The 26,413-nt window shown below is 30.2% G+C and overlaps 2 protein-coding genes across 2 annotated transcripts; one reads left to right on the top strand and one right to left on the bottom strand.

Annotated features, from left to right (window-relative positions):
* The first annotated feature begins 8,132 nt into the window (after positions 1-8,132).
* LOC142531890 (remorin-like) lies at positions 8,133-10,749 on the top strand. The gene is made up of 5 exons (XM_075638161.1): positions 8,133-8,531; positions 9,143-9,190; positions 9,309-9,396; positions 10,229-10,310; positions 10,404-10,749. The coding sequence occupies exons 1-5, from the start codon at positions 8,363-8,365 to the stop codon at positions 10,602-10,604; spliced, it is 588 nt and encodes a 195-aa protein (XP_075494276.1). The 5' UTR covers positions 8,133-8,362; the 3' UTR covers positions 10,605-10,749.
* Positions 10,750-11,805: 1,056 nt separating this feature from the next.
* On the bottom strand, positions 11,806-13,455 carry LOC142531953 (transcription factor LAF1). The gene is made up of 3 exons (XM_075638240.1): positions 13,278-13,455; positions 12,533-12,662; positions 11,806-12,388 (listed from the first exon to the last, which is right to left on the bottom strand). The coding sequence occupies exons 1-3, from the start codon at positions 13,414-13,416 to the stop codon at positions 11,806-11,808; spliced, it is 852 nt and encodes a 283-aa protein (XP_075494355.1). The 5' UTR covers positions 13,417-13,455.
* Between the last annotated feature and the right edge of the window lie 12,958 nt (positions 13,456-26,413).

Here is a 26,413-nt window from a genome sequence, read left to right as displayed (position 1 = left end):
AAAATTATTTATAGGATATTAAGTTTATTTACCTTTATATTCTAAATTATGACACCAACTAATAATTTATTTACATTTGTATTCTAGTACGTAGCTACAGTCTCCATGTTATCTCGAGTTAGAGGATTAATGATGTGCAATTATAATCACAGACTATTTTACTCGATAAATTATAACAATTTGGAAAGTCCGATAGATGGTTGTTCAATGATACATCTTATGATCACTCATCTGCATAAATGAATATCTCCATGCTCTTAACCACGCATTAAACGTGATGTTTACATTACAGATGCTAGTCTCGAGCTCGAACTACATTTATATTTGTTTTAGGTGGTTGAATCGACTACAAATAAATTTAGAATATACATTATGCGTCTAATGAATTTCATTATCCACTGGACTCGTGGACCTCATAGTGTTATAGCATATTAAAATACTTTATTTATGCAGCTTGAATGAGTATATAGATAAAATTAATATCATAATGGATAAAATCTATAAAATATTATTAAAATAAAGATTAATTTATATAAGAGTCAATAAAATTCAAGTTATAAATTAATTTACTGGACATCTACTCTAATACTAAACATTGAGGGTACATAACCTAAACTTGAGTGTAATAGATTACATTAATTAAGCTATATTACTTTTAAAGTCAATAATAGGATATTAGCAGTGGGGAAAAAGTTTTAAAAAGTTGGGATTAGTATTTCAGGTTATAAATACGTGTCTGTCCACCTTTTCCTCTCTTTAATGAATCGGCATCACTAATTATCATATATATGTATCTTTGCAATGGTTTTATATGATACATGTTTACTTTTTTATTACGTGTCGTTATTTTTTGGTGTGAATTATGTAAATTTCCGAATAACGCAATAATATACAAATCATGTTAGTCAGTAAACCACACTGGAAAACTCATGTATGATAAGCTCGTCCGAAAAAAATGTTTATACAAGAAATCGAACTCATGAGCATTGATCAATCATACATGCTTATTTTTAAACTCTTTCATCGTTAGCAACAAATATGATGTTTATACTTTCAACAAATTTTTTTATATCATTCTATCGATCATAGCTCAATTCAAGCAAGAGCAATCTTATATATATCCCTAAATTCTACTTTATATTCTTTTTCGCTAAAAAAATGATTAATCTAAGTCAATTAATAATTATTTCGCATTCATTTTCGGTGTGACGAAAGATATAGGCTTACCTACTAGAGAAAACAATTATGTAGTAGTCACGCCCCAAAACCGAGACATGTCATCGGCGTCGTTTAACAATTTAAAATCATATAACAACAAGCAACGTAGTAGATCAAATAGCCAAAAGTCAGTCTATTACATAAATCAATAATCTTCTTTACAATACGATTACAACGAAATGCGGAAGCGTAGAACACGATAATACAACTAAAAGACAGAATGTCAAGATTGGTCTTGAATTGGTTTAACTTCATCACCAACCCAAAAGTATTTTTGTTTTTTATCTTCGATTTGTTCCTCGTTCTTATCTAGGGTGTGAATGTAAGGGGTGAGTATTTGAGAAATACTCAGTAAATGGGGGTCGATCGGGCATAACAATTATCAAGGTTATAATTATACGAATACGTTATCATAATTTCAATAATAAGCATGTTAAATCCAATACGAACAAAATACAAACATATCACTGAAAATCATCTCATTTCCATGGTTTACTGATCAGTCCCCTATATGTTACTTCTCTAAGAGGCGAGGCCAAAAGAACGGTTATTATATCCCATCGCATCAGGGCCTTAACCAAAACATATCAAATATCAGAATTTTCTTGTCATTTCTAATTCGAATCATGACAGTGCATTTCAAATATTTCAAACATACTTTCAAATATTATAAATAATATCAAACAACAAATTGTTCAAGGATTTTCATAACAAATAGGAACAAATATATTATGTCGATCGAATTTCAAGAAACATACATAATGTATTTTTAAGCAAATGTGGGCATACTTACGAAGAACAAGTATGTTGATATATATATCGAGTAGTACACTTATAAAATGTAAGTGTACGTAAAAGTATAGCAAAAACTCACTTATCTGATGATAATCTTCAAAGATTTGAGGGAAAGACAACTAAAATTCGGACACGAAAGCTGTTGGACTGCGTCGAACCGGACAAGAATTCGGCTACTGTTGCGGTGCTTCGAAAATGGACAAGAATGGGTTGCTGAAATGCAAGATGGAAAGTGTGATTTCTCCTACCTTTTGGCCACTATTTATAGGCTCATGGAAGGGAGGTGAAAAGGTTATCAGTACAACCATGTTTATGGCCTTCTTAATGGCCTTAAACACCATTAACATATTATGGCTCTTCAAATTGCTCTTTGAATTCATGGCTTGAATGTGTTTTTAATTCTTTGGGGCTTCACAGTAGTCTTCAGAAAAATCATTCAAACTCTTCCTGATGTCATATGGTTATTGTCCAAGAAACTTTCGAATATTTAATGGTAAAGAGACACTTCAATCTTTTGTTTGTTGGAGAAAATAAAAATAATAAACGGATTAAAAGATAAGATTTCGTGAGTACCTCTAGTTTTATATCATTTATTATTACATAAAAGGACACTCGGAGTGATTTTCCTAGCTACTCTTTTTTATTCGTTAACTAGAAAACATAATTTTATTTGAATCATCTATACATATATACAAAACTAATTTAGTTTACTTTTTATATATTTTAACTTTTCAAAGTTGTATTTGAATCTTACGACTTGGTTCTTTGTCATATCTTCAAGTTTGGATACCACATTGTTATTTTTCAGTATCATATCAGTATTTTTTTAGTATCAAGCAACATTCTAACAAAGCAGTACTAAAAACAAATAAAAAAAAAGTTTTAAGACTATCACACAACTTTAACAAGCTAGATTAAAAAATAGAAAAAGACAACTCAAGGACTAAATCTGTGAGATTCTGTAAAAGTCGATAAAAATCTATTAAATCCGTAAAAAATCTATCATTTGAAAAAGTCATCAAAATTCTGAATTGAATACACTATCCGAAATTGACTATTTTAGCATAATCTTAAATCCACTTATCCACTAACCATTAGTTAAACAAAAATAATAATACATTGTAAAATCACACAAGTGTAAGTTGAAAAAAAAATAAAATAAAAATAAAAAAATCACACAAGTGTAACGCATCGTTCGCTAAATGTCTGCCAAAATGGATCTGGAAATTAGGGTTTTCACGTGAGTCCATGTTCTGCTTTCATTTCATTATGCTGTTAATTTCACAAACAATTAGTTAATTTCTTCATGCTATTTTCATGCATGAATCAATATCTTACTGTTCATGTACGTCAAGATTTTGAAAAACATTAAATTTTAAAAGAGTTTGTTAAAATGGGTCTGAAATACAAACTAAATATGTATTTCTAATATTAACGACGGTTTTTTCATGATTTCCGTCGCTAATATTTTCACAAAAAACAAATTACTTTTAATAATTTAACAAATCTAAAAAAACTCACAATTTGACTATGCTAACAATATTCATGAACTTAACTAACATTTAAAAATTTACAAAAAAATAAAGCGAAAAAATTTACCTTAAATCGAAACTAAAATCGTGTAAGAGAGAAATTTTAAGTGTTGTGAAGTGATAAAATCGTGTAAGAGAGAAATTTTAAGTGTTGTGAAGTGATAAAATCGTGTAAGAGAGAGAAATTTTAAGTGTTGTGAAGTGGTGTGGAGGAAAATGGAATGAAAGTGCGGATATTTATAGGCAATTTGCGATGATTTTTGCTTAAATCGTCGGTAATAGCGATGGTAATTGTAAAATCGTCGCATATTTTAAATTTGCGATAGTTTTGTTTACAACCGTCGCTATATGTAGCGACAATTTTGCTAAAATCGTCGCTAAAATTAGAGACGGTTTAGGAAAAACCGTCGCTAATTTAAAACATGCGATGGTTTAAGCAAAACCGTCGCTATTTTTAAATTAGCAACGAGACCGTCGCTAAATATGGCAACAGTTCCTCCATACTGTTGTTATCTGTTCAAAAAACACGTTAATCGACAACGATTTTAGAAAACCGTTTTCGATTGTCCAAAAAAACATGCTCAAAGACAACGGTTCATAGAATTGTTGTCTTTGACCCTAAAAAACGCTCAAAGACAACGGTTTTATAGAACCGTTGTCGTTGACCCTAAAAACCGTTGTCTTTGACCCGCAAAATACAACGGTTTTATGCAAAGACAACGGTTTACTGTTGTATTTTGCTTAAAAAACACATATACGACAACGATTTTCACTAAAACTGTTGTCGTATGTCTGTTGTTTTGGTTTTTTTCTTGTAGTGGTATATCATTATCAAGGAGACAAAATTTGGAGAGGAGATGATTCTTGAAATTCATGGAGAGAAATTTGAATCTCTTCTTGTCATAAAACGACTCTCGATAACGGATAGCTCGAATCAGACGAGATCCTTGATGCGATGAGCCCCATGGGCCTCGATGGCTAATTAAACGTGGGCCTGTAACTCAGATCGTAGTTGTGCCTTGTTCTAAAAAGTTTCCTGGGCCTCAAAGTCCATTAGAAACCAATATATAATTGGGTTTGTGATAAGCCTAATTTTTCTTTAAAGCGTGAGCACGTTATCACATTACTTCCTTTATTTGCATGCTTTTCTGTGGACTTTTTAATTCCAAATAATTAATTTTTAAATGTCTTTTTGTGACCAAAGAAAAAGAATTATTGGTTTCTAAATTGGTTGGCTAACTATGTGATATGGAACCCCACCACCCAACGAAAAGATTAGGGACGAATTTAACTTTTTTTTAAAAAAATCAGTGTATTTTTAGATTGAAACTAATATTTTGACATAAATTTTAATGAAAAATAAGACATATTTTATTTAAATAACATGTTGGTTTTTAGAGCATCCGCATTCGTTGGGTGTTTAAACACCCACCAACTCATCAAAAAGCATGGAGTCCACTGCCATATAATCATTATAACAACATATCTCTTTTAACCACATTCCTTTTAACATTCAAACTCATTATTTATGGGTCTTACTGCCACATACTCATTATAACAATATATCTCTTTTACCCACATTCTTTTAAACATTCAAATTCATTAATTAAATATTTAAAATAAAAAATAAAATATATACAAATGATTTACAAATAAAAATTAAAAAAATTACAAATTTATTTTTTAGTAAAAAAACCTGAAAGTCAAAATTTAAAAACAAAATTTGAATGAATTTTTTTTTAAAAAAAACCGAAATTCAAGATTTGAAAACAAAATTAAAATCGTGTGTAAGCAAATCAGCGACGGTTTTTGAAAATCCGTCGCTAATAGTGACAGTTTGTTCAAAACCGTTGCTAATTATCCAATTTTTTTAAAAAAAAAAACTGACACAGGGGCGTTCATACATATGAACGCTTTACACCCTCTCTCATGTGAGTGGGCGTTATAACGCCCGCTCACATTGGAGAGTGGGTGTTAAAGGGGTGTTTGGGTGTTAAAGGGGTGTTATAACACCCCTTTAACACCTAATGTGGGTGCCCTTATGAATAATGATTGAGATTGGAGAGAATTCCATTAGTACGGCGTAAAATTATATTAAAATTTTAATATAGTAGGGCAAGGTGAGTCCCAAGATCCTAGTTATCTTAAGTTCAAGGTATACCGACTGCGTGAGATGTATAGTTATTTATGTTCGGAGACGGAGCTGAGACACTAACCCGCCCTTCTCAACTTTTTAATTTTGTTGACTAGGGATCTAAAATTAATTATATTTTTTTCACGTTCTTTTCTAATAACTGTTCTTCGGCTAAAAAAAGTTTTAAAATTTTTTTTTGTCTCACAACCTCTATTTTCTGGCTCCGTCTAGTTATGTTAAATTGCAATGAAAATAATCGTATCGTCCTCTATTTTATATTGAATTCGTTTTTAAAAAATCGTTATATTGTTAATAATGTCATAAAATTATAGAAAATGGATATGGTGAATTAAATACTTTTAATTTCGCTGACCAAAAAGGCGAAGTGGCAGAGAAAGAATTTTACCTAGAATACACTGGAATGGTTAAATTTGGCTTTCAAAAACATCGAAAACTTGTGTGAGATGATCTCACGGGTCGTATTTTTTGAGACGGATATCCTATTTGGGTCATCCATGAAAAAAATATTATTTTTTATGATAAGAGTATTACTTTTTACTGTGAATATCGTTAAGGTTGACATGTCTCACAGATAAATATTCGTGAAACCGTCTTACAAGAGACCTATTCTTCAAAAAAAGAAAGAGCAGGGAAAAGCAACACTAAAAAGTGCTATTCCAAGTAAAAAGTCGCATTTGTGCGTGGACCACTTTCAAAATAAGGTCACACACCCCCCCAACGGCTTTCTACCATAGTTTGGACTCAAGTCCACATGCAAACATCAATTCTCACAACTCAAGCTTTCAAGTCCAATTTTTCATTGAATTTTAAAAAATAAATATATATATATATTTTTAAAAAAACTAATAAATAAAAATGGGTTTTTCTTTTTCTCCTTTTTTTTACCTATTCGTTTTGTCATAGTAGTCAATTTCAAGTTTTTATTAAATGAAATCATTTTAAATAATCTAACTAAAGTGAATAACTTACATTCATTTTCTTTAATGTTATGTTTTGGATGACTAAATTTAATTTGGATTGAGGGATTTGATAATCTTAGAAGTATTCTAAATACACTTACATTAATACTGAAATTGCGTAATTTGAAATTTACTTCGATTTTGTTCATGAAAAACAAGTTAATGAAATTTAAAATCTATTTATCTAAGTACAATAGAATTTGTGCTCCTTACTCAAATATAACCAAATTATTTTGTATACTTAACAATCTCAAGTTAATTCACGTTCTTTCCTAATAATTGTTCTTCGGCTAAAAAAGGATTTAAAATTTTTTTTGTCTCACAACCTCTATTTTCTGACTCAGTCTAGTTATGTTAAATTGCAATGAAAAATAATCGTATCGTCCTCTATTTTATATTAAATTCTTTTTTTAAAAAAATTGTAATATTGTTAATAATGTCATAAAATTATAGAAAATGGATATGGTGAATTAGATACTTTTAATTTCGCTTACCAAAAAAGGCGTAGTGGCAGAAAAGAATTTTACCTAGAATACACTGTAACGGTTAAATTTGGATTTTGAAAAGGGCAAAAATTTGTGTGAGACGGTTTCACGGGTCGTATTTTGTGAGACGGATTTCTTATTTGGGTCATCCATGAAAAATTATTATTTTTTATGATAAGAGTATTATTTTTTACTGTGAATATCGTTAGGGTTGGCCTATCTCACAGATAAAGATTCGTGAGACCGTCTTACAAGAGACCTAATCTAAAAAAAAAAAAAGAAAGGGATGGGAAAAGCAACACTAAAAAGTGCTATTCCAAGTAAAAAGTCGCATTTGTGCGTGGACCACTTTCATAGGAACACATTTGAAGACAAAATAAGGTCACACACACCCCCAACGGCTCTCTACCATAGTTTGGACTCAACTCCACATGCAAACATTAATTCTTACAACTCAAGCTTTCAAGTCCAATTTTTCATTGAATTTTAAAAATTAAATTTATAATTACATTTTTTAAAAAACTAATAAGAAAATAGGTTTGTTCTTTTCTCTTTTTTTACCTATTCCTTTTGTCATAGTACTCAATTTCAAATTTTTATTAAATGAAATCATTTTAAATCATGTAACTAAAGTGAATAACTTGCATTCATTTTCTTTAAGGTTATGTTTTGGAAGACTAACTTTAATTTGGACAGAGGGATTTGATCATCTTAGAAGTATTCTAAATACACTTACATTAATACTTAAATTGCGTAATTTGAAATTTACTTCGATTTTGTTCATGAAAAACAAGTTCATGAAATTTAAAATCTAGTTATCTAAGTACAATAGAATTAATGCTCCTTACTCAAATATAGCCAAATTATTTTGTATAATTTAAAATCTCAAAAAAAAAGGAAAGAATTAATCAAAATTCACAAAATTAATTTTGTTAATGAAAAAATAATAGAATTGGGAAACACTAATAAACATATGGGCATTGTGAGGCAACACACGACAAGCCAAACGTGTCCTATCTGTATCATTCAACAATCTCTCCGCTGTCTGTTCAAGTCCAAGCGACACTTACCTTCCCTCCCCTCAACCACCGCCGCAACTCAGTTTACTCTCATTTCCTGCTATATAATCTCCTTCTACCCTCGAAGCCCTTTTCTTCTTTCAGTTTTCTTCTCTAAAGATAGCTAAATTAAGCCAAAATAGCTAAGTTTTCTGAAGTTATGGCTGAGGAAGCCGAGAAAGTAGAGCCCAAGGTATGCGCAGAGCAGAAGCCGCCGCCGGTGGAGACGGTGGAAGCTCCGAAAGACGTGGAGAAATCTATTCTTCCGGCGCCTCCCCCTCCCGCTGAAGAGAGGGCTGATGAATTCAAGGCTCTTGCTGTTGTTGAAAGTAATGTGTCTGTATGTTTATGGGTTATGTTTGTGTGTTTTGATGGTATAATTTTGCTTTCTCAAAAAAAAAAAGTGGGTTCTTTCTGTTTGTGTGAAAAATTGTTTCTTGATTTCGGAATTTGTACTGCAACTTACTCCTGTTCACTGGAGTTTTTTTTCTGAATATAGGTTGGGTTCAGGACTTGAAAATTTACTGTTTCTGCCCTCTGTGTGGGAAAGATATCTAATTTTGATTAATAATGTAACTGAAATCTATAATTTTTTCTTTCTTTTGCTGTCATGTATTTGTTGTTTTGAGCTGGAATTGTAGAGTGCCAAGATCGAGAATTCTTATATTTCCAAGTTTTTGAAGGAAAAGATACAGGCTCATGTGTTTATTTGAGCTTTTACTGAGAAAAAATTGCTTCTGTAAGAAATCAAGTTTTTAGGATAACTGTATTCGGCCTTTCCTTGTTTCAAAATTGAGGTTTAATTTTATTTTTAAAAAAATTCTTGAACTCATATGTAAAATTACATTAATTTCAAAATTCACTCTTTACTGCCCATGATTAACAGTACTTTAGTAGAAAATCTCCAAACTTCTGAAGTGTTTTTGTGTGTTTTCCAAAGAGCCAGAAGCTGTCGAGGAGAAGAAACCTGTGAACTCTATAGACAGAGGTGATCAAGACTACATTGAAGTATTTATTTCTTTATTTCTTTATTTTGATGAAGGAGTAATTTGGTGGAAACATTAGAAGTTTTCAAGAAATACTAATTTTCTTGTATGTATCTTCAGATGCTGTGCTTGCCAGGGTTGCAACAGAGAAGAGAATATCTTTAATAAAAGCATGGGAAGAAAGTGAGAAATCTAAATCTGAGAACAAGTGAGTTCTCTTACTGCTTTTATAACGAAAAACGAGTCTCGGTGTAAGACTGCGGAGACTAGACTTTGCTATTGGAACAAAAAATTGGTGTCGACAACTCCTGAACTCGATCGTGCTTTTTCCATACTGTCACTTGAATTGGATATCCTAATTGCGATAAATAATCCTAGCCAGCATCGAATTTTCTGGCTATGTGTCTGAAAAATCATTGAAAATTTCGAAAAAGATTAGGCCTTTCTGTTTTCAGTCCTCTCCCATTAACCGTTCATTTTCTATGAGATAACTCTGCTATGTTGTATGGTAGTACTAGCCATATATTTGGGCCTGCCTTCCTTTGCTTTAAATCTGTTGTGTAAATTATGTGGTGAATTTTGTTTAACTGCAAAACAAGCAAGATCGTATGTAACCATAAATTTATGTTTATCAGAATTAAGTGTTACGTGAAATGTTGTAATATTTCAAACTAACATACAGCGGAATATATAAGTTTGTAATACAAAGACCAATGAGTTTACACAAAAGCTATCGCCAGTGATTTTAATCAAAAATCAATTTTCTAAACATGCTGAGAAAATCAAATACTTGTTAAAACAAAGAATCATATTAAAACAATATATGTGGAAACAAAACACGATGTCAAAATTGGAGCAACAAAAACAAATCTTCAGCCAATTTTTTCACGGTTGTTGTCTACAGATGTCTTCAACAATACGGCAACACGTGTATTATCTTTTCTTGTTTAATATCTTTAATGAATAACAATGGAAATGTGAAATGAGAGATGTAATTATTTGATTAGAAGGTTTTGATGATGTTTATGCTCCATTTACAGGGCTCAAAAGAAACTATCTGCCATCGGAGCCTGGGAAAACAGCAAGAAAGCGAGCCTAGAAGCCGAGCTCAAAAAGATCGAGGTAACTATACTTCTTTCCTTATTCATAATCTTTGTCAGAAATTTTAGCCTTGACTAGCCAAGGTCGACTAAATGTACGGCTGGCTTTCCATAGGAGCAGTTAGAGAAAAAGAAAGCGGAGTACATTGAGCAAATGAAAAACAAGATTGCTCTCTTACACAAGGCTGCAGAAGAAAAGAGAGCGATTACCGAAGCCAAAAGGGGAGAAGATCTTCTCAAGGCAGAGGAGACAGCGGCCAAGTACCGAGCAACTGGAACCAGTCCTAAGAAACTACTTGGTTTTTTTCAAGTATGAAAAATGTCGTCTCTGTGATATGTTACAGAAGTTGTATTGTATGTAAATTGTTGTTATTATTCCATTTGGACGTCTGACTCTAATTCTTGCAATGTTTTTGAGTGTCTTGTGTGGTAAACTTGGTGTAGAATTGTTTGTTTATTCATTTGTTTTGTGCAAGTTTCTGAAAATAGTGCTCCATTTGTCCAAAAAAAGAAATGCAAGTTTGTAACAAATGCTTATTGATTTGATTTCTCATGCTTTGAGAAGAGTAAGCTCAATATTCTATAGCAAACACAAAACGAAAATTATTTTTTTTCAAGAAATAAAAATTGTCTATTTGAGTATAAATAAAATCAATTATAAAAACACTATACAAGAATGTCTCTATTGTCCCCAATATATAATATTTCTTTGTCTAGGGGTGTCAATCGGGTCGGGTTTCAGGTCAACTCGCGAAATTTTTTTATTTTTTTTCAACTCGAACCCGAAAGCAACCCGAAAACCTCCAACCCAAACACGAACCCGTCTAACCCGAATTTTATTTATTTTTTTAAAAAAAAATTAATGAAAAAAATTCGAAAAAATAAAAATAATAATAATATTTTAATTTAAACACATAATAACAAAATTTTCGATTTAAATTTGAAAGTTTAATTGTAGAAAATTAAAGTATATTTACTAAATCAAATAAACAATTGTTAAAAAATAAAAAATATACAAAATAAATATTAAATGATGAAAATTTATCATATAAATATACAATAAATTTTGTTCAAACATACAATATATAAAAATATAGGTAATATTTTCAAAAAAAAAAATTTCGGATCAACCCGCGACCCAACCCGAAACTCGTTTAACATGGCACTAACCCGAACCCACACAACCCGAACCCGACCCGACACAAACCCGAACATGATTTTTTTCGTGTTGAGTCGTGTCGGGTTGACAGGTCGTGTTGTATTATGTCATGTCTATGACTTTGTCTGACTATCAGACGTTGGAATGTTACGCTTTGTTTTTCTGACCGAGAGAATATCTCTGAGATGCACGTCAACAGGATTAATCATTCCAATGTACGTTGAAAATAAGAGCAAATTAATGTAAACAATAAAACAAATAATGCCGAGTGTGTTTTTCTGTCTTATTCTTTGCGTTGTAGTAATTTTCTGTACATTATTTCAGATATTTCTCGATCTTCCTCACTATGAATCATCATTTACATGTAAATATCGTCACAAAACAAGCCAAATTCGCCAGTAAAAGTATTGATCAAACCACTTTCTGAGATCTGATCCTCGAAACCGAATGTCAATTGTGATTGAATCATGTGATCATCAACCGAAATGCTGTTGGATTGCATTTCGAATTGCCCTTCATTCAGAAGAAAACTATGAACCAAACCGTCGTCGAAATTCGGATTATCATATTGATCAATGTTATTCTTGAAATCCACTTCGCTGCAGGAGTTCACCGGGTGATCCTGGCCATGAAACTGGTCTAAAGCTAGCCACTCGGTGAAAAGAACTTTTGGTAAATTGCTTTTTTGGACTCCCCACGAGTGGTCTGTTTCTACTATCTGCCCTTCCTTGTTTTCAAACGATTCAGCGACAGAATTTTGGGAGATTGACTCGAAGGGAGGCAATGTTTCTAGTTTTAAAGGTTGGTTATTCGCGCATTCGTCTTTGATCCGAGCTTCGGTTTCAGCCGTTTTCGCCACCCTTTTCTTCAGATAAGAATGCCAGTGGTTCTTTATTTCGTTATCAGTTCTTCCAGGCAAATGACGTGCTATCTGTGACCACCTGAATTATAGCAATAGTATTAAAAATCCACCAGGAGAACGTGTATCCATTGCTTCGTATTAATGCTGTATGTATAGATATACATACACATAGATATATAATTTAATCTTCTGTATAATTGATCAAAAGGACTCAGTTTCTTACTTGTTGCCTAGTATTTGATGAAGGGCCAAGATTGTCTCCTCTTCCTGCATGCTAAACGTTCCTCTCTTTAGTCCCGGCCTTAAATAATTAATCCATCTTAACCTGCAGCTCTTCCCATTCCTCTGCAAACCTGCGACCATGTAAAACGATGATGTTACAGATTATTCGCCATGAGCCTCGGCCTGCTGGCTTAATCTAGTCAATTGAGCAAGGGACGGTAACCATAATGCTGATTTCTATCCTATAAATTAAGATGTTTAGATGGTTATACTGTCAACCTTCATCCTTTATAACACAGTATTATTAAATCATATTCAACTTGAAACATATATTTCTAATGTTGTTGACTTCTGGTAGCAAACTTACTGGTTCAAATATTATTCTATGTGTGTGTGTGTATATATATATATATATATATATATATACTGCCTTAAAGAATTAACAAATTCTGATGAAGTGTGTTAGGACCTTCAGCATGTTGGTTTGCACTAGTTTTATTACATCATCTTCCACAGACCAACATGAGAGCCTTACATATGATGTCATGATGAACAATAAGACGCCTCAATTCACGTTTATCTTCGCATTCTTTACATACAACTTAAATGGAATGTCGACGGAAAACAACGACGACCTAAAGATTCGAGGTGCATGTGAGCACGATCTTATGTTTATATATATATATAATATATTCATGATTATGTTTATATACAAGTATGATACTAGCACGAAATTTATAACTTACCGGCATTTATAGGAACCGAGCTCCAACAACCATGGCCATATATCATGATGTAGTTTTTTAGCTTCTGATCTTCGTCCGGCGACCATAGTCCCTTTCTGTGCTTCTTCTTTGGCTTATGATCTAATGGCTTGCAACCCATTCTTGAACAAGCTAAGTAGGATTCAAATTATGTAACTATTTCTTCTGATGTTTCTGAGTTGTTTAGTGTCATATATTTGTTCAAGGAATGGAGGTTTGTGAAGAATGAGGTTTTGTTGTGAAGTTGGGAATCTTGGTACTTGGAAATTTAAAGGAGGGAATTAGTAAGGAAAGTTGTTTTTTTTTTTAAAAAAAAAAAGACTGGGAAAATATGGCATTACCTACTTCTTTGATTGATTAGAAATTATATTAAAAAAATTAAAATCCACTTTTTTAGTATATTGTCGGTATACTCATTCTTGATTTTATAATAAATGTATTTCACATTATCGAAGAGTAAACACAATCAAATTAATGGATTGACTAGTAAAAAGTTCTTGAGCAAAGATGGATTGTTAAATATTTGATCTGTCCTTATTAATTTCTTTTTTCTTAAGTACTTTACTTGACTTTTTTTTTCTTATTTTATTACATTCTCGTTCACAAAAAATAAAATACATTATTTTTTAGTATGAGATAATATTCCAAAGATAAGTATTTTGAAAATGAAATTGAATTTTTCAGAGTCTCATGTACCCAAGATTTTCCTATTTCATGCATCAAAATGAGGGGTGGTAATTTAGTGAAATAAAAAAAAATTCCAGCTTGTGTTCAAGTCTTGCAATTCTGTGTGTTTAGGCAAAAAATATGACGAGTAAAAAAAAAGTACAAAGAAAAAAAAAAGAAGTTAATTGGAACACACACATTAGTTTAGACAGAGAATCTCATTATTGTCAAAGGAGGAGGACTTTCGCTTAATTAAAAAACTTGGTGCAAAAAGTATTTAAAGTGGCTAAAAAAGCATGAACAATAAAAAAAAATTTAACTTTAGAGCACATTTCGTAACAGAGTAGGTTTCTTGTGAGACGGTCTCACGAATCTTTATCTGTGAGACGCATAAACTCTACCAATATTCACAATAAAAAATAATAATATTAGCATAAAAAGTAATATTTTTTCATGGACGACCCAAATAAGATATATGTCTCACAAAATACGATCCGTGAGACCGTCTCACACAAATTTTTACCTTCTTTTCAGATATGGTCAAAGATGTGTACAAATTTTTTTTCTTTTTATCAAACAATCACCATAATAATTTTTCACGAAACAAATCGATTTACATGACTTCTCCAATCATTGTAAAGCAGCCCCCTCATCACCATCCCCGGTCCACCTCGAGAGGACCCTTCACCGCTGGGACGTGTAGGGATGGGTGGCCCGGTCAGCTCGTTCGAGGATAAGTAAAAAAATGTTTGTCTATCTATAGAATAGTTGGTCATGTCATCCATATATATTGTTATTCAATTTAGCAAGTGATTATACCTCATAAATTTAATAACGAAAGCTTATGATGATTCATACAAAATTACAATTGACTCATATAACAACTTAGGTTAATCGTTTCTGTACAACAAATATAGATACGATTAATTAATATAGAAACTAACAAAAAAAAGACATTTCCCTAATTCCTCACCAATATTAGTTTCAAGCCAAACCAAATAGAATTGAAGGATTTAACAAAGGGACATGATTAATTAAGATTTTAATTTTATATTGACGAATGATTTACGTGTGATGTCTTCGTCTTTAAAGTTCGGTTTGGTCATTAGAAATAAAGTTTTCTTGGCGTGTGGAATCTTCATATATTGTCAATTTTTGACAAAATCCAATAATTAGCAATCATTTTTATTAAAAAAAATCAAGAAGTTTGGTTATTTTATAATTAACCAAATGACTAATAATTAACATGTCGATAGTGCAATTATATTGTATTTGCATTTGGGCAAATTATGCTTAAAACTTAATCATTTGTTCATTACCCGAAGTCTTCGAAATATGGAGACTCAAGTAACCTCATGGAAAACACAGTCTTTATTGAAAAAACACTAAACATGTTTATTAGGTTGGGTATGAACATTACATTATTACAATGCACATAAGATTAAGTGTGTCTATAGATGTGGAAAATTATGTTTTGTACTTTTTATTTTTTATGATTATAGTCAACTATGTTGTCAAATTTCATTCTTACTTCGTTATATATATCAGTGTTTTTATAACCGGACCGTTAATCGAACCGGTCAAGCCTTAAAAAATGGTTCAACCCAGTGTTTTTATAATCGGACCGTTAATCGAACCGATCAAGCTTTAAAAAATGGTTCAACCGGTTCAACCGAACGGTCGAACCAGATCAATAAAATTAATATTTTATTTATTTTATATAATAAATAAAATAGTAAAATATTAATTATTTATGTTTTTATAGTTTTTACTTAATTTTTAAGATGAAAATTACAACAAATATCCAAATAAACATCACTTTTTAAATTCAAAAATCCAAATTACGCCTAACATGTAACCAAATAGTGATGACCAAGTTTAAGTGCCCAAGAAAACATCAAGTTTAATTATACAAAAAAGTAGCAAACATCAAGTTTCTTATACAAAAAAGTTTTTTTTATAATTTCACAGACCCGTGCGGTTCCTAAAGACCGGCCGGTTTCCGGTTTTTCCGGTTTAACCGAGTTTTAACCGGTTTTTTCCCGTTAAACCTGTTTTCCGGGTTTTTACTTATCTCCGGACCGGTCTGGAGGCCGGTTCGCGGTTGAACCGGTCCGACCGGCCGGTCCGGTCCGGTTTGGAGAACACTGGTTCAACCAGTTCAACCGGTTCAACCGAACGGTCGAACCGGATCAATAAAATTAATATTTTATTTATTTTATATAATAAATAAAATAGTAAAATATTGATTATTTATGTTTTTATAGTTTTTACTTAATTTTTAAGATGAAAATTACAACAAATATCCAAATAAACATCACTTTTCAAATTCAAAAATCCAAATTACACCTAACATATAACCAAATAGTGATGACCAAGTTTAAGTGCCCAAGAAAACATCAAGTTTAATTATACAAAAAAGTAGCAAACATCAAGTTTCTTATACAAAAAAGTTTTTTTTATAATTTCACAGACCCGTGCGGTTCCTAAAGACCGGCCGGTTTTCGGTTTTTCTGGTTTAACCGGGTTTTAACCGGTTTTTTCCGGTTAAACCTGTTTTCCGGGTTTTTACTTATCTCCGGACCGGTCTGGAGGCCGGTTCGCGGTTGAACCGGTCCAACCGGCCGGTCCGGTCCGGTTTGGAGAACACTGATATATATATATATCATAAAAAAATATTGATGTGACACAGTTTTGGACCATTTTCATATGTGACACAGATGTGGAGCTCAGGTAACATGGATATGATGCTGAAATGTGTAGTGTCACATCAATATTTTTTAATGAAAAAGAACTGAAATTGCAGAAAAGTGAAAGATACAAGGATAAGACTGAAATTTTAAAACATAAACTATCAATATCGAGAAGAGATAAACATACTGAGATCTTTAAATACAATTTTCTCATATTTTATATAAGTTTGTTCGGATTCCAACCGGCCATGAGGCTATGTTATATATGACTTATAAGCCTTTTTTGGGTTTAAAGAGAACAAAACCAAATAAGCCGATTTGATTTTATTTTTAAATTGGGTTAACTAATTAATATCATAATAATTTACTCAATTAATTAATCTAATTTAATATAAAACTTGAAGCGTGGATAGTAAATGATATTTTTTATGTTCTAATTAGTAATTAATATTTATCGAGGCATTTCCTTGGACTCAGTTGTGCTGCTCCCTGCCGAAGGTCATATAAAATATATATTATAGTTTGTAATATCTGTAAACTCGAGTAAAAAAATATTTGCACCAAAAAATTCTGAACAATGATTCATAAATAATGGTTTGGTATTGTATTTAAAAGTCAAGTGGAATTTTCGTGTACTGTAAATGTCTTCAATTAATAAAATTTGGAAAGTCAATGACGCATAAAATATGTAATTAATTATATTAAAAAAATTAGATTTGTTTGGTTTGATAATCGATTAAAGAAATAATGTTTAAATTACTAATAGCTTTTTTAGATGTAATAATTATTCTTGCTTGAACAAAGCAATCAAATCACGGTGTTTGGGCTTTGTACTGTTCAAATATTTGAGTCGTACCATTACAGCAAGAGTAGATCTTTTGTGATACGGTATCATGAATCTTTATTTGTGAGATAAGTCAACCCTACCGATATTCATAATAAAAAGTAATACTATTAACATAAAAAGTAATAATTTTTTATGGATGACCCAAATAAAGATTTGTCTCTCAAAATACAATCTGTGAGATCGTCTCACACAAGTTTTTGTTTTACAGCAAACGTTCGGTCCTATAATTGGTATCAGAGCTAAGATCATGAGTTCGATTCTCATTGATTGCAAGAAGTGCGATTATTGAGAAAGAGATTATTGAGGTGCAATAATTGTCCCTGCTGGATAGATCAATTGAATCATGGCGATTGAGTTGTTGTACGGTTTCAATTATTTGAGCTGCACCATTATCACCGACTATAAATTTTGGTAAAACGGCAACCACTCGATACTATATTTTTTTCCATATAATTAATATGAAGTCAAGTTGATGTATTTTTTTTCCCAAATCCTTGTGTTTAATTGTAATGCCCGCGAATTTTATCCTAGTAATCCGTAATTATTGATTTATAATTTGATGTGATTATGAGAGGATTAACCGAGACACGATTTGAGGTAACGTGTGATAATTTATGTGCGAGGACAGTGCCTCTCGCGCACGTGCGCGACGTGATGCGCGCCCATGCGCCAAATGGGCAGAAGACCTCGCGCATATGCGCGACATGAGGGCGCGCATATGCGCGAGCTGCACAGGTCGAGTCCAGAGAGCCTCGCGCATATGCGCGGAATTGAGGCGCGCATATGCGCGAGCGGCTGGGAAGACACGCGCCGAGACATACTGTCACGCGCATATGCGCCGAGAAGGGTCGCGCATATGCGCGAGACGTGTTGCATGTAGGATGAGCCATTTGCTTTACATGCGTGAATGTGTATAGATATATATATATATATATATACAAAACGTATGAAAATCCTGCAGAATCAGAAAAGAATCGAGAAAAAGTCTCTGTGAAGTTATAGAAAATCACTACGCCTTTTGTGAGAAATTCGTCCGTTCGATTTTGAATCCGACTTCGATACTGTGTTCCTATCGACGCAGGCTACAACTGGACGTAAGTTTTACTACGTTTTGACATGTTTTGAAATTATGATATTGTCAGAATTGCATGGAATTCATATATGATGTTCTTGACATAGTAGACATCATAGAATCGAAGTCAGATTAAGAAACAGATTGATTATGGAATTGTTATGAATTTCAGAGTTAAATTGACTGAGATGTGATGTCAGATTCGTACGGTGGTTGATTATAAGTTATTGGAATTAGTATATACTGGATGTGGTATCACCGGTATCGCAAGATTGTACTGTTGTACCGTCAGAATTTGATAAGATGGGGATGTTTTGATTTGAATAGAATATTGATACAGTATATTGATATTGTCATTGCCAGATTGAACATTGACAGGCTTTGAGTCGAGACTTCGATTGTATCATAGCGACAGAATAAAAGGTATAAATAAATGTTGATTCGGGATTGCACAACTCGAGTTAGGTTTGACTTGAGTTTCCCAAAATCACATACTTTATTTTATTGCATTGATATTTGCAGATTATCAGATTAATATGTTTAGTCTATTGAATTATAGCAGAGCCAGAGTTTGATTCTAGGGCAGATCAGCCTAGCTAGGGCAGAACTGCCGAGTCTTTGTCAGAACCGCGGGGACTCTAGACTTACGGTGTATCGATGAGCTTAGATGTAGATCGACGTCTATTGTAGACATTCGATACAGCATACCAAAGTCTAAATTAGATCGGGATCCCTAGGTTAGAAATAAGTTGAGATAAGATAATAAGTCATTGACTTAAATACAGATTCGTATTGATTCATGTAGTCAGATTAGATACATATTTTAATGATTGTTTATGTTTTTATATATGTTTTATATGATTGCATTGATACATTGTTTATACTGGGATATTTATATCTCACCGGAGTTATCCGACTGTTGTTTTGTCTGTATGTGTGCATGGCAACAGGTGAGACAGGTTCAGGGTCACAGAGGTAAAGAAAGATCGAGTTAGATTGGAGACTACGGACTTGGACTAGAGTTAGGGTTTAAACACTTGTTATATAGTTGTTAAACCTTAGTTGAGACTGATTGTATATAGTGCAAGATTTGTACTTTTAATACTGACGTGTATGTTAAGATGTATGTCATTACGTTCCGCATTTTAAAAAAAAAATTTAGACCATGTTTATTATAATTAATTAAATTAGTCTCAATGACGATTAATAAGATGATTAGCGTCCGGGTCCCCACATTAATAATAACAACCTGTGTTTGTTTTTTTTAAGAGGGGAAAAAAAAGAACCATTTTTTTTATTAAAAAAAAACATTGACCACCCAAAATCAATTTTCTTTCTATATGCATATATGGTACGACACATAATAATTTAATAGAAAAATGAAAAAAAAATAAAATTATATTATACACATCTCCGGACCCGAACAAAGGTAATTTTTTTAAAAATTCTTCCATTTCATACTTGTAATAGTAATGAAGTCAGATATTTGAGTTAGGTAAAGAAAACTAAGATTTAATCGCCATTAATTCAACATTTTAGTTTCGTTCATAACCTTAATTTCAAGAATTAGTTAGCTTTAAATCATGTTTTACTTTGCAATTCATTACATTAATTTTCATTTTTTTTTTTGGCAAAAATATGTGTGAGACGGTCTCACGGATCATATTTTGTGAGACAGATATCTTATTTGGGTCATCCATGAAAAATTATTACTTTTTATGCTAACCGTTTGGTTCATGGTATGAGATATATAGTATGAAGATAAGTAATATTTTGTAATAATAAAATAAATAGAAAATGATAGTTAATATAGTGTGTGATTTAATTTATATGATTAATTAAATTTGAGATAATATGTTATTATCATTTTGTTATTGTTTAGAATATTAATAATATTATTTATTAAGGGTAATATCGTAATTTTATATTATTGATTTGATTGATGTGAGTTAAATTATTACCAATTTGATTGATGTGAAATAAATAATTAATAATTTGATTGATCGAGATAAATAATACTTGTACAAAACAAGTGATATGATATGATTATTTATATTAGTACTTACAAGTACTTGAACCAAACAATACCTAAGAGTATTACTTTTTATTGTGAATATTGGTAGGATTGACCCGTCTCACATATAAAGATTCGTGAGACCGTTTCACAAGAGACATACTTCCATTTTTTTATATCATTACACGAGTAGAACAAGTTTACTTAATTCTGTAGCTAAACTTATCTTCTTTTTTTATGATTTAAACCTTAACCAAATCAAAAATTAACTTATTCAAACAAATCAGAAAGGATTACTGAAAAAGTCTCACGTGTCCTTTTGGAAAATAAAAATGTGTCAATTGTAAGTATTAAACGATTTACCAATGTTTAGTATTATTTTATATGCAACTTTATTCAATGTAATGATACTATATATATATATATATATATATATATATATATATTTTAACTTGTCTTCGGGGGCGGGTTAGGGTGGACTTTAGCCATTAACCTTAATTTATATACATGGATAACTTTTAAATAATCTAGCATTTTTTAGCAAATAAAATAGGTATGTGGTTATTTTAACGGTAAATTTAAGAAAAATGCATCTGTCAACATTTCAATTAAGATTCAGTATCTAGACATATTTTTTTAGAAATCAGTACCTGAAAAATATATACTTTTATCTTAACCCTTATAAGGCAAAATTTACATTTTTACCTTTTATTATTTAAATAAATATATTATTTTATTCACAAATATTACATATGTCTTCTCAATTTAAAAAATAATTTTAAAAAAATATTGTTTCTCAATTATCATGGAATAAAAGTAAATACTTATTTTGACATACAAAGTACCTATTATGGGGTTTCAGATATTTGATTTCGCTCTTTGAATACTCCAAATATATAAGAAAATACTATATTTTCGAGCATTGACCATAAATTCATTCATTGTTGGTCTTTTCATGAAATATACATTAGGATTTATTATTAATGTCATTTTATTTTTTTAAAAAAACATAGGTAATCACTCATCATGAAATAATATTAAATATTTATTTTGATCTACAAAATACCTATTTTGGAGTTCCAAATGCTTGATTTGACTCTATAAATACTCTAAATGTGTAAGAAAATACTGGATCTTCGAGCTATCTCAATAAATTCAATAATTGTTGGTCTTTTTGTTGGAAATGCATTAAGATGGCTTTATTCATGTCATCTAATTTTTGAAAAAACACAGTTTTTCACTCATTCTTGAATTAGAAAAAAGTACTTATTTTGATCGATAAAATACCTATTTTGGGGTTCCAAATATTTGATTTGGCTATTTGAATACTTCAAAGGTGTAAGAAAATACTTAAGTTTCAAGTAATATTAAGTGACTTTTGATGGTGTCATTTATGAAGTTAAAATGTGATACTTAAATTCGTACAAAGAGTATCTAATTAGAGCCTATAAATAAATGATTTTACCCCGTAAATACTCATATCCAATCATTTGAGGATGCCAAAATATAATTTGAAGTTACTATTAAGTGACATCGATGATGAAATTCGTGAAGTAAAAATGTGATACTTAAATTAATACAAATAATACATAATTCGAGTCCACAAATACTTGATTTTACCTTCTAAATACTCAAATTCGATTGAGTATGTCAAAATATATAGTTCGAATATAATATTGAATGTTATTTGATGATGAGACTTGTGAATAAAAAACGTGCTACCTAAATTGATACAAATAGTACTTAATTTGATTTCATATATACTTGATTTACTCTTTTAAGACTCAATTTTGATTATTTTTGGATATAAAAAAAATATAGTTTCAAGTAATACTGAGTTGCTTTTGATGTGTCATTTGTGAAGTTAAAATATGATACCTAAATTAGTACAAAAAATATCTAATTCGAGTATACCAATACTTAATTTTACTCTCTAAATGAGAAGTACTTAATTTGAGTTTGCAAATACTTGATTTTGTAAATGAGTTACTCACAATATGTATTAAAATACTGGATATTCGAATAAGAAACGTAAGTTCACCAAGTGTTGGTATTTTTATGGAAGATACATTTGGATCATATTCATCTCATTTAATATAATTTAAAAAAAAAAAAAACAAATTCTCAACTAAGCATGAAAATTTTAAAGTACTTATTTTTACTTGAAAAGTACCTAAGTTGAGTTTGCAAATACTTGATTTCGTAAATGAGATACTCACAATATATATTAAAATACTGGATATTCGAATAGACAACGTAAGTTCATCAATTATTGATATTTCTATGGAATAAGCATTTGGATGACATATTCATCTCATTTAATATTTTTTTGTAAAAGAAAAAAAAAACAAATTCTCAACTAAGCATATAAATTTTAAAGTATTTATTTTATCTGAGAAGTACCTAATTTGAGATTGTAAATATTTGATTTGGTACATGAGATACTCATAATATGTAATAGAATACTGGATATTCGAACATGCAACGTAAGCTCACTAAGTGTTTATCTTTCCTTGAAAAATGCATTTAGATGACATATTCATCTCATTTAATATTTTTTTTGAAAAAAAAAATCCCAACTAAGTATTTAAATTTTAAAATACTTAGTTTTACTTTAGAAGTATCTAATTTGAGTTTGTAAATAATTGATATATTAAATGAGATATTCACAATATGTATTAAAATACTGATATTCGAATAGGCAACGTAAGTTAACAAAGTGTTGTTCTTTCCATAGAAGATGCATTGATACGAAGAGTATCTAAATTGGTGAAGTTAAAATATGATAGCTAAATTGGTACAAAGAGTATCTAATGCGAGTTCGCAAATACTTGATTTTACTCTCTAAATACTTATATCCAACTATATTGGGATGTCAAAATATATAATTTGAAGTTAATATTTGTGGTCTTTGATGATGACATTCGTGAAGTAAAAATGTGATACCTAAATTAATACAAATAATACCTAATACGAGTCCACAAATACTTGATTTTACTATTTAAATACTCAAATTCGATTATTTGATGATGTCTAAATATATAATTTGAATTCAATATTGAGTGACCTTTGATGATGAGATCCGTGAAATAAAAATGTGATACATAAATTGTTAAAAGTATTACATAATTAGATTCAACTGATAATTGATTTTATCATTTAAAAACTCAAATTTGATAATAAGTATAATGAAAGAATATTGATATATATAATGAATGATTACCAATAAATATTATGAATGAATACTAATGAAGATGATATCAAATGAGTATTGTCTTGTAATTTAATTAATACCAACAAGTATTGTGAATGAATATTAATGATATTATAAATTAATACTCATAACTATAAACAAAAAAATACTAATAAGTATAATGAATAATTACTAATAAGTATTATGTCAAATAAGAACAATTGTCAAATAAGTCATTCAATGAATATCAAAAGTATTGTCAATTAATATTGATGAGTATTTTATAAATCATTAATCCAAAAATCGATAGATATGCTTAAAATGCAAACTTCAAGCTCATTTACGAACTATGTTCATAATGTTCTCCCAATTAGTCTATGTTGAATAATAAACTATGTTTATTTATTTAAATGACATGAATAAGTATCCTAATGAATTTTAATGGAAAGATTGCATATTCGAATATTCAGTATTTTAATGCATATTGTGAGTATCTCATTTACGAAATCAATTATTTGCAAACTCAAACTAGATACTTTTCAAGTAAAACTAAATATTTTAAAATTTTCATGCTTATTTGAGAATTGTTTTTTTACCAAAAATATATTAAATAAGATGAATATGTAATCCAAATGCATCTTTCATAGAAAGACCAATACTTGGTGAACTTACGTCGCATATTCGAATATCAAGTAGTCTCTTTACATATTATGTGTATCTTGTGTACTAAATCAAGTATTTGCAATATGAAATTAGGTACTTCTCAAGTAAAATTAAGTACTTTTAAATATCCATGCTTATTTGATAATTTGTTTTTTTTTTTACAAAAAAATATTAAATGAGATGAATATGTCATCCAAATGCATATTCCATAGAAATACCTACACTTTGTGAACTTATGTTTCATATTAGAATATCCAGTATTCTATTACATATTATGAGTATCTCATGTACCAAATCAAATATTTGCAATATGAAATTATGTACTTCTCAAGTAAAACTATGTACTTTAAAATTTTCATGCTTATTTAGGAATTTGTTTTTTTACAAAATATATATTAAATGAGATAAATATGTCATCCAAACGAATCTTCCGTGGATAGCAAACACTTGGTGAACTTACGTTGGATATTCGAATATCCAGTATTCTATTACATATTATGAGTATCTCCTGTACCAAATCGAGTATTTGCAAATTTAAATTAGATACTTTTTATCCAAATGCATATTCCATGAAAATACCAACACTAGGAGAATTGACATTGCCTATTCGAATATCCAGTATTTTATTACATATTGTGAGTATCTCATTTACGAAATCAATTATTTGTCAACTCAAATTAGATATTTCTCAAGTAAAACTAAGTGCTTTAAAATGTTCATGCTTATTTTAGAAATTTTTTTTTTTACAAAAAATATATTAAATGAGATGAATATGTCATCCAAATGCATCTTCCATGAAAAGTCAACACTTGGTGAACTTACGTTGCATATTTGAATATCCAATATTCTATGACATATTATGAGTATCTCCTATATCAAAACAAGTATTTACAAACTGAAGTTAGGTACTTCTCATCCAAATGCATATTCCATGGAAATACCAACACTTGGAGAACTTACGTTACCTATTCAAATATATAATATTTTAATACATATTGTGAGTATCTCATTTACGAAATCAAGTATTTGCCAACTCAAATTAGGTACTTCTCAAGTAAAACCAAGTACTTTAAAATTTTCATGCTTATTTGAGAATTTGTTTTTATTACAAAAAAATATATTAAATGAGATGAATATATTATCCAAATGCATTTTCTATTGAAATACCAATACTTGGTGAATTTACGTTGTCTATTCGAATATCCAGTATTTTAATACATATTGTGAGTATCTCATTTACGAAATCAAGTATTTGCAAACTCAAAATACGTATTTCTCAAGTAAAACTAAGTATTTTAAACTAAGTATTTTAAAATTTACATGTTTAGTTGGGAATTTAATTTTTTTTACAAAAAAAAATATTAAATTAGATGAATATATTATCCAAATATACATTTCATGAAAAGACAAACAATGACTGAATTTATGGTGATCTTCGTATTTTCATATACATTCAGAGTATTTAAAGAGCCAAATCAAGTATCTGGAACTTCAAAATAGATACTTTATATGTCAAAATAAGTACTTAATCTTATTTCATTATGAGTTAACAACTATATTTTTTTAAAAATAAAATGACGTGAATAAGTCATCATAATGCATTTTTAATTAAAAACCAACAATGACTGAATTTATTGTTATTATTCGAAAATATAGTATTTTTTTTACACATTTGAAGTATTCAAATAACAAAATCAAGTATTTGAAATCCCATAATAGGTACTAATATTTTGGTAGATGGAAAACACACAATTAATTTAGTGGATAAAATTATATATCTTTTAAATAATACAAGGGCAAAAATGTACATTTATCTTTGTAGGGAGCTAAAACTAAGTTTGTAGAGTTGTCAGGTATTGATTTGTAAAAAAAATCATCTAGGTACTGAATCTTAAACCAAAGATGTACATATGTTTTTTTTTTTTAAATTTGCCCTTATTTTAATTTATATATTTATTCAATATAGTTTT

Source organism: Primulina tabacum, chromosome 17 (assembly GCF_025594145.1).
Source record: "Primulina tabacum isolate GXHZ01 chromosome 17, ASM2559414v2, whole genome shotgun sequence".
NCBI classification, from domain to species: Eukaryota; Viridiplantae; Streptophyta; class Magnoliopsida; order Lamiales; family Gesneriaceae; genus Primulina; species Primulina tabacum.
This window is presented reverse-complemented; position numbering and strand designations above follow the sequence as displayed.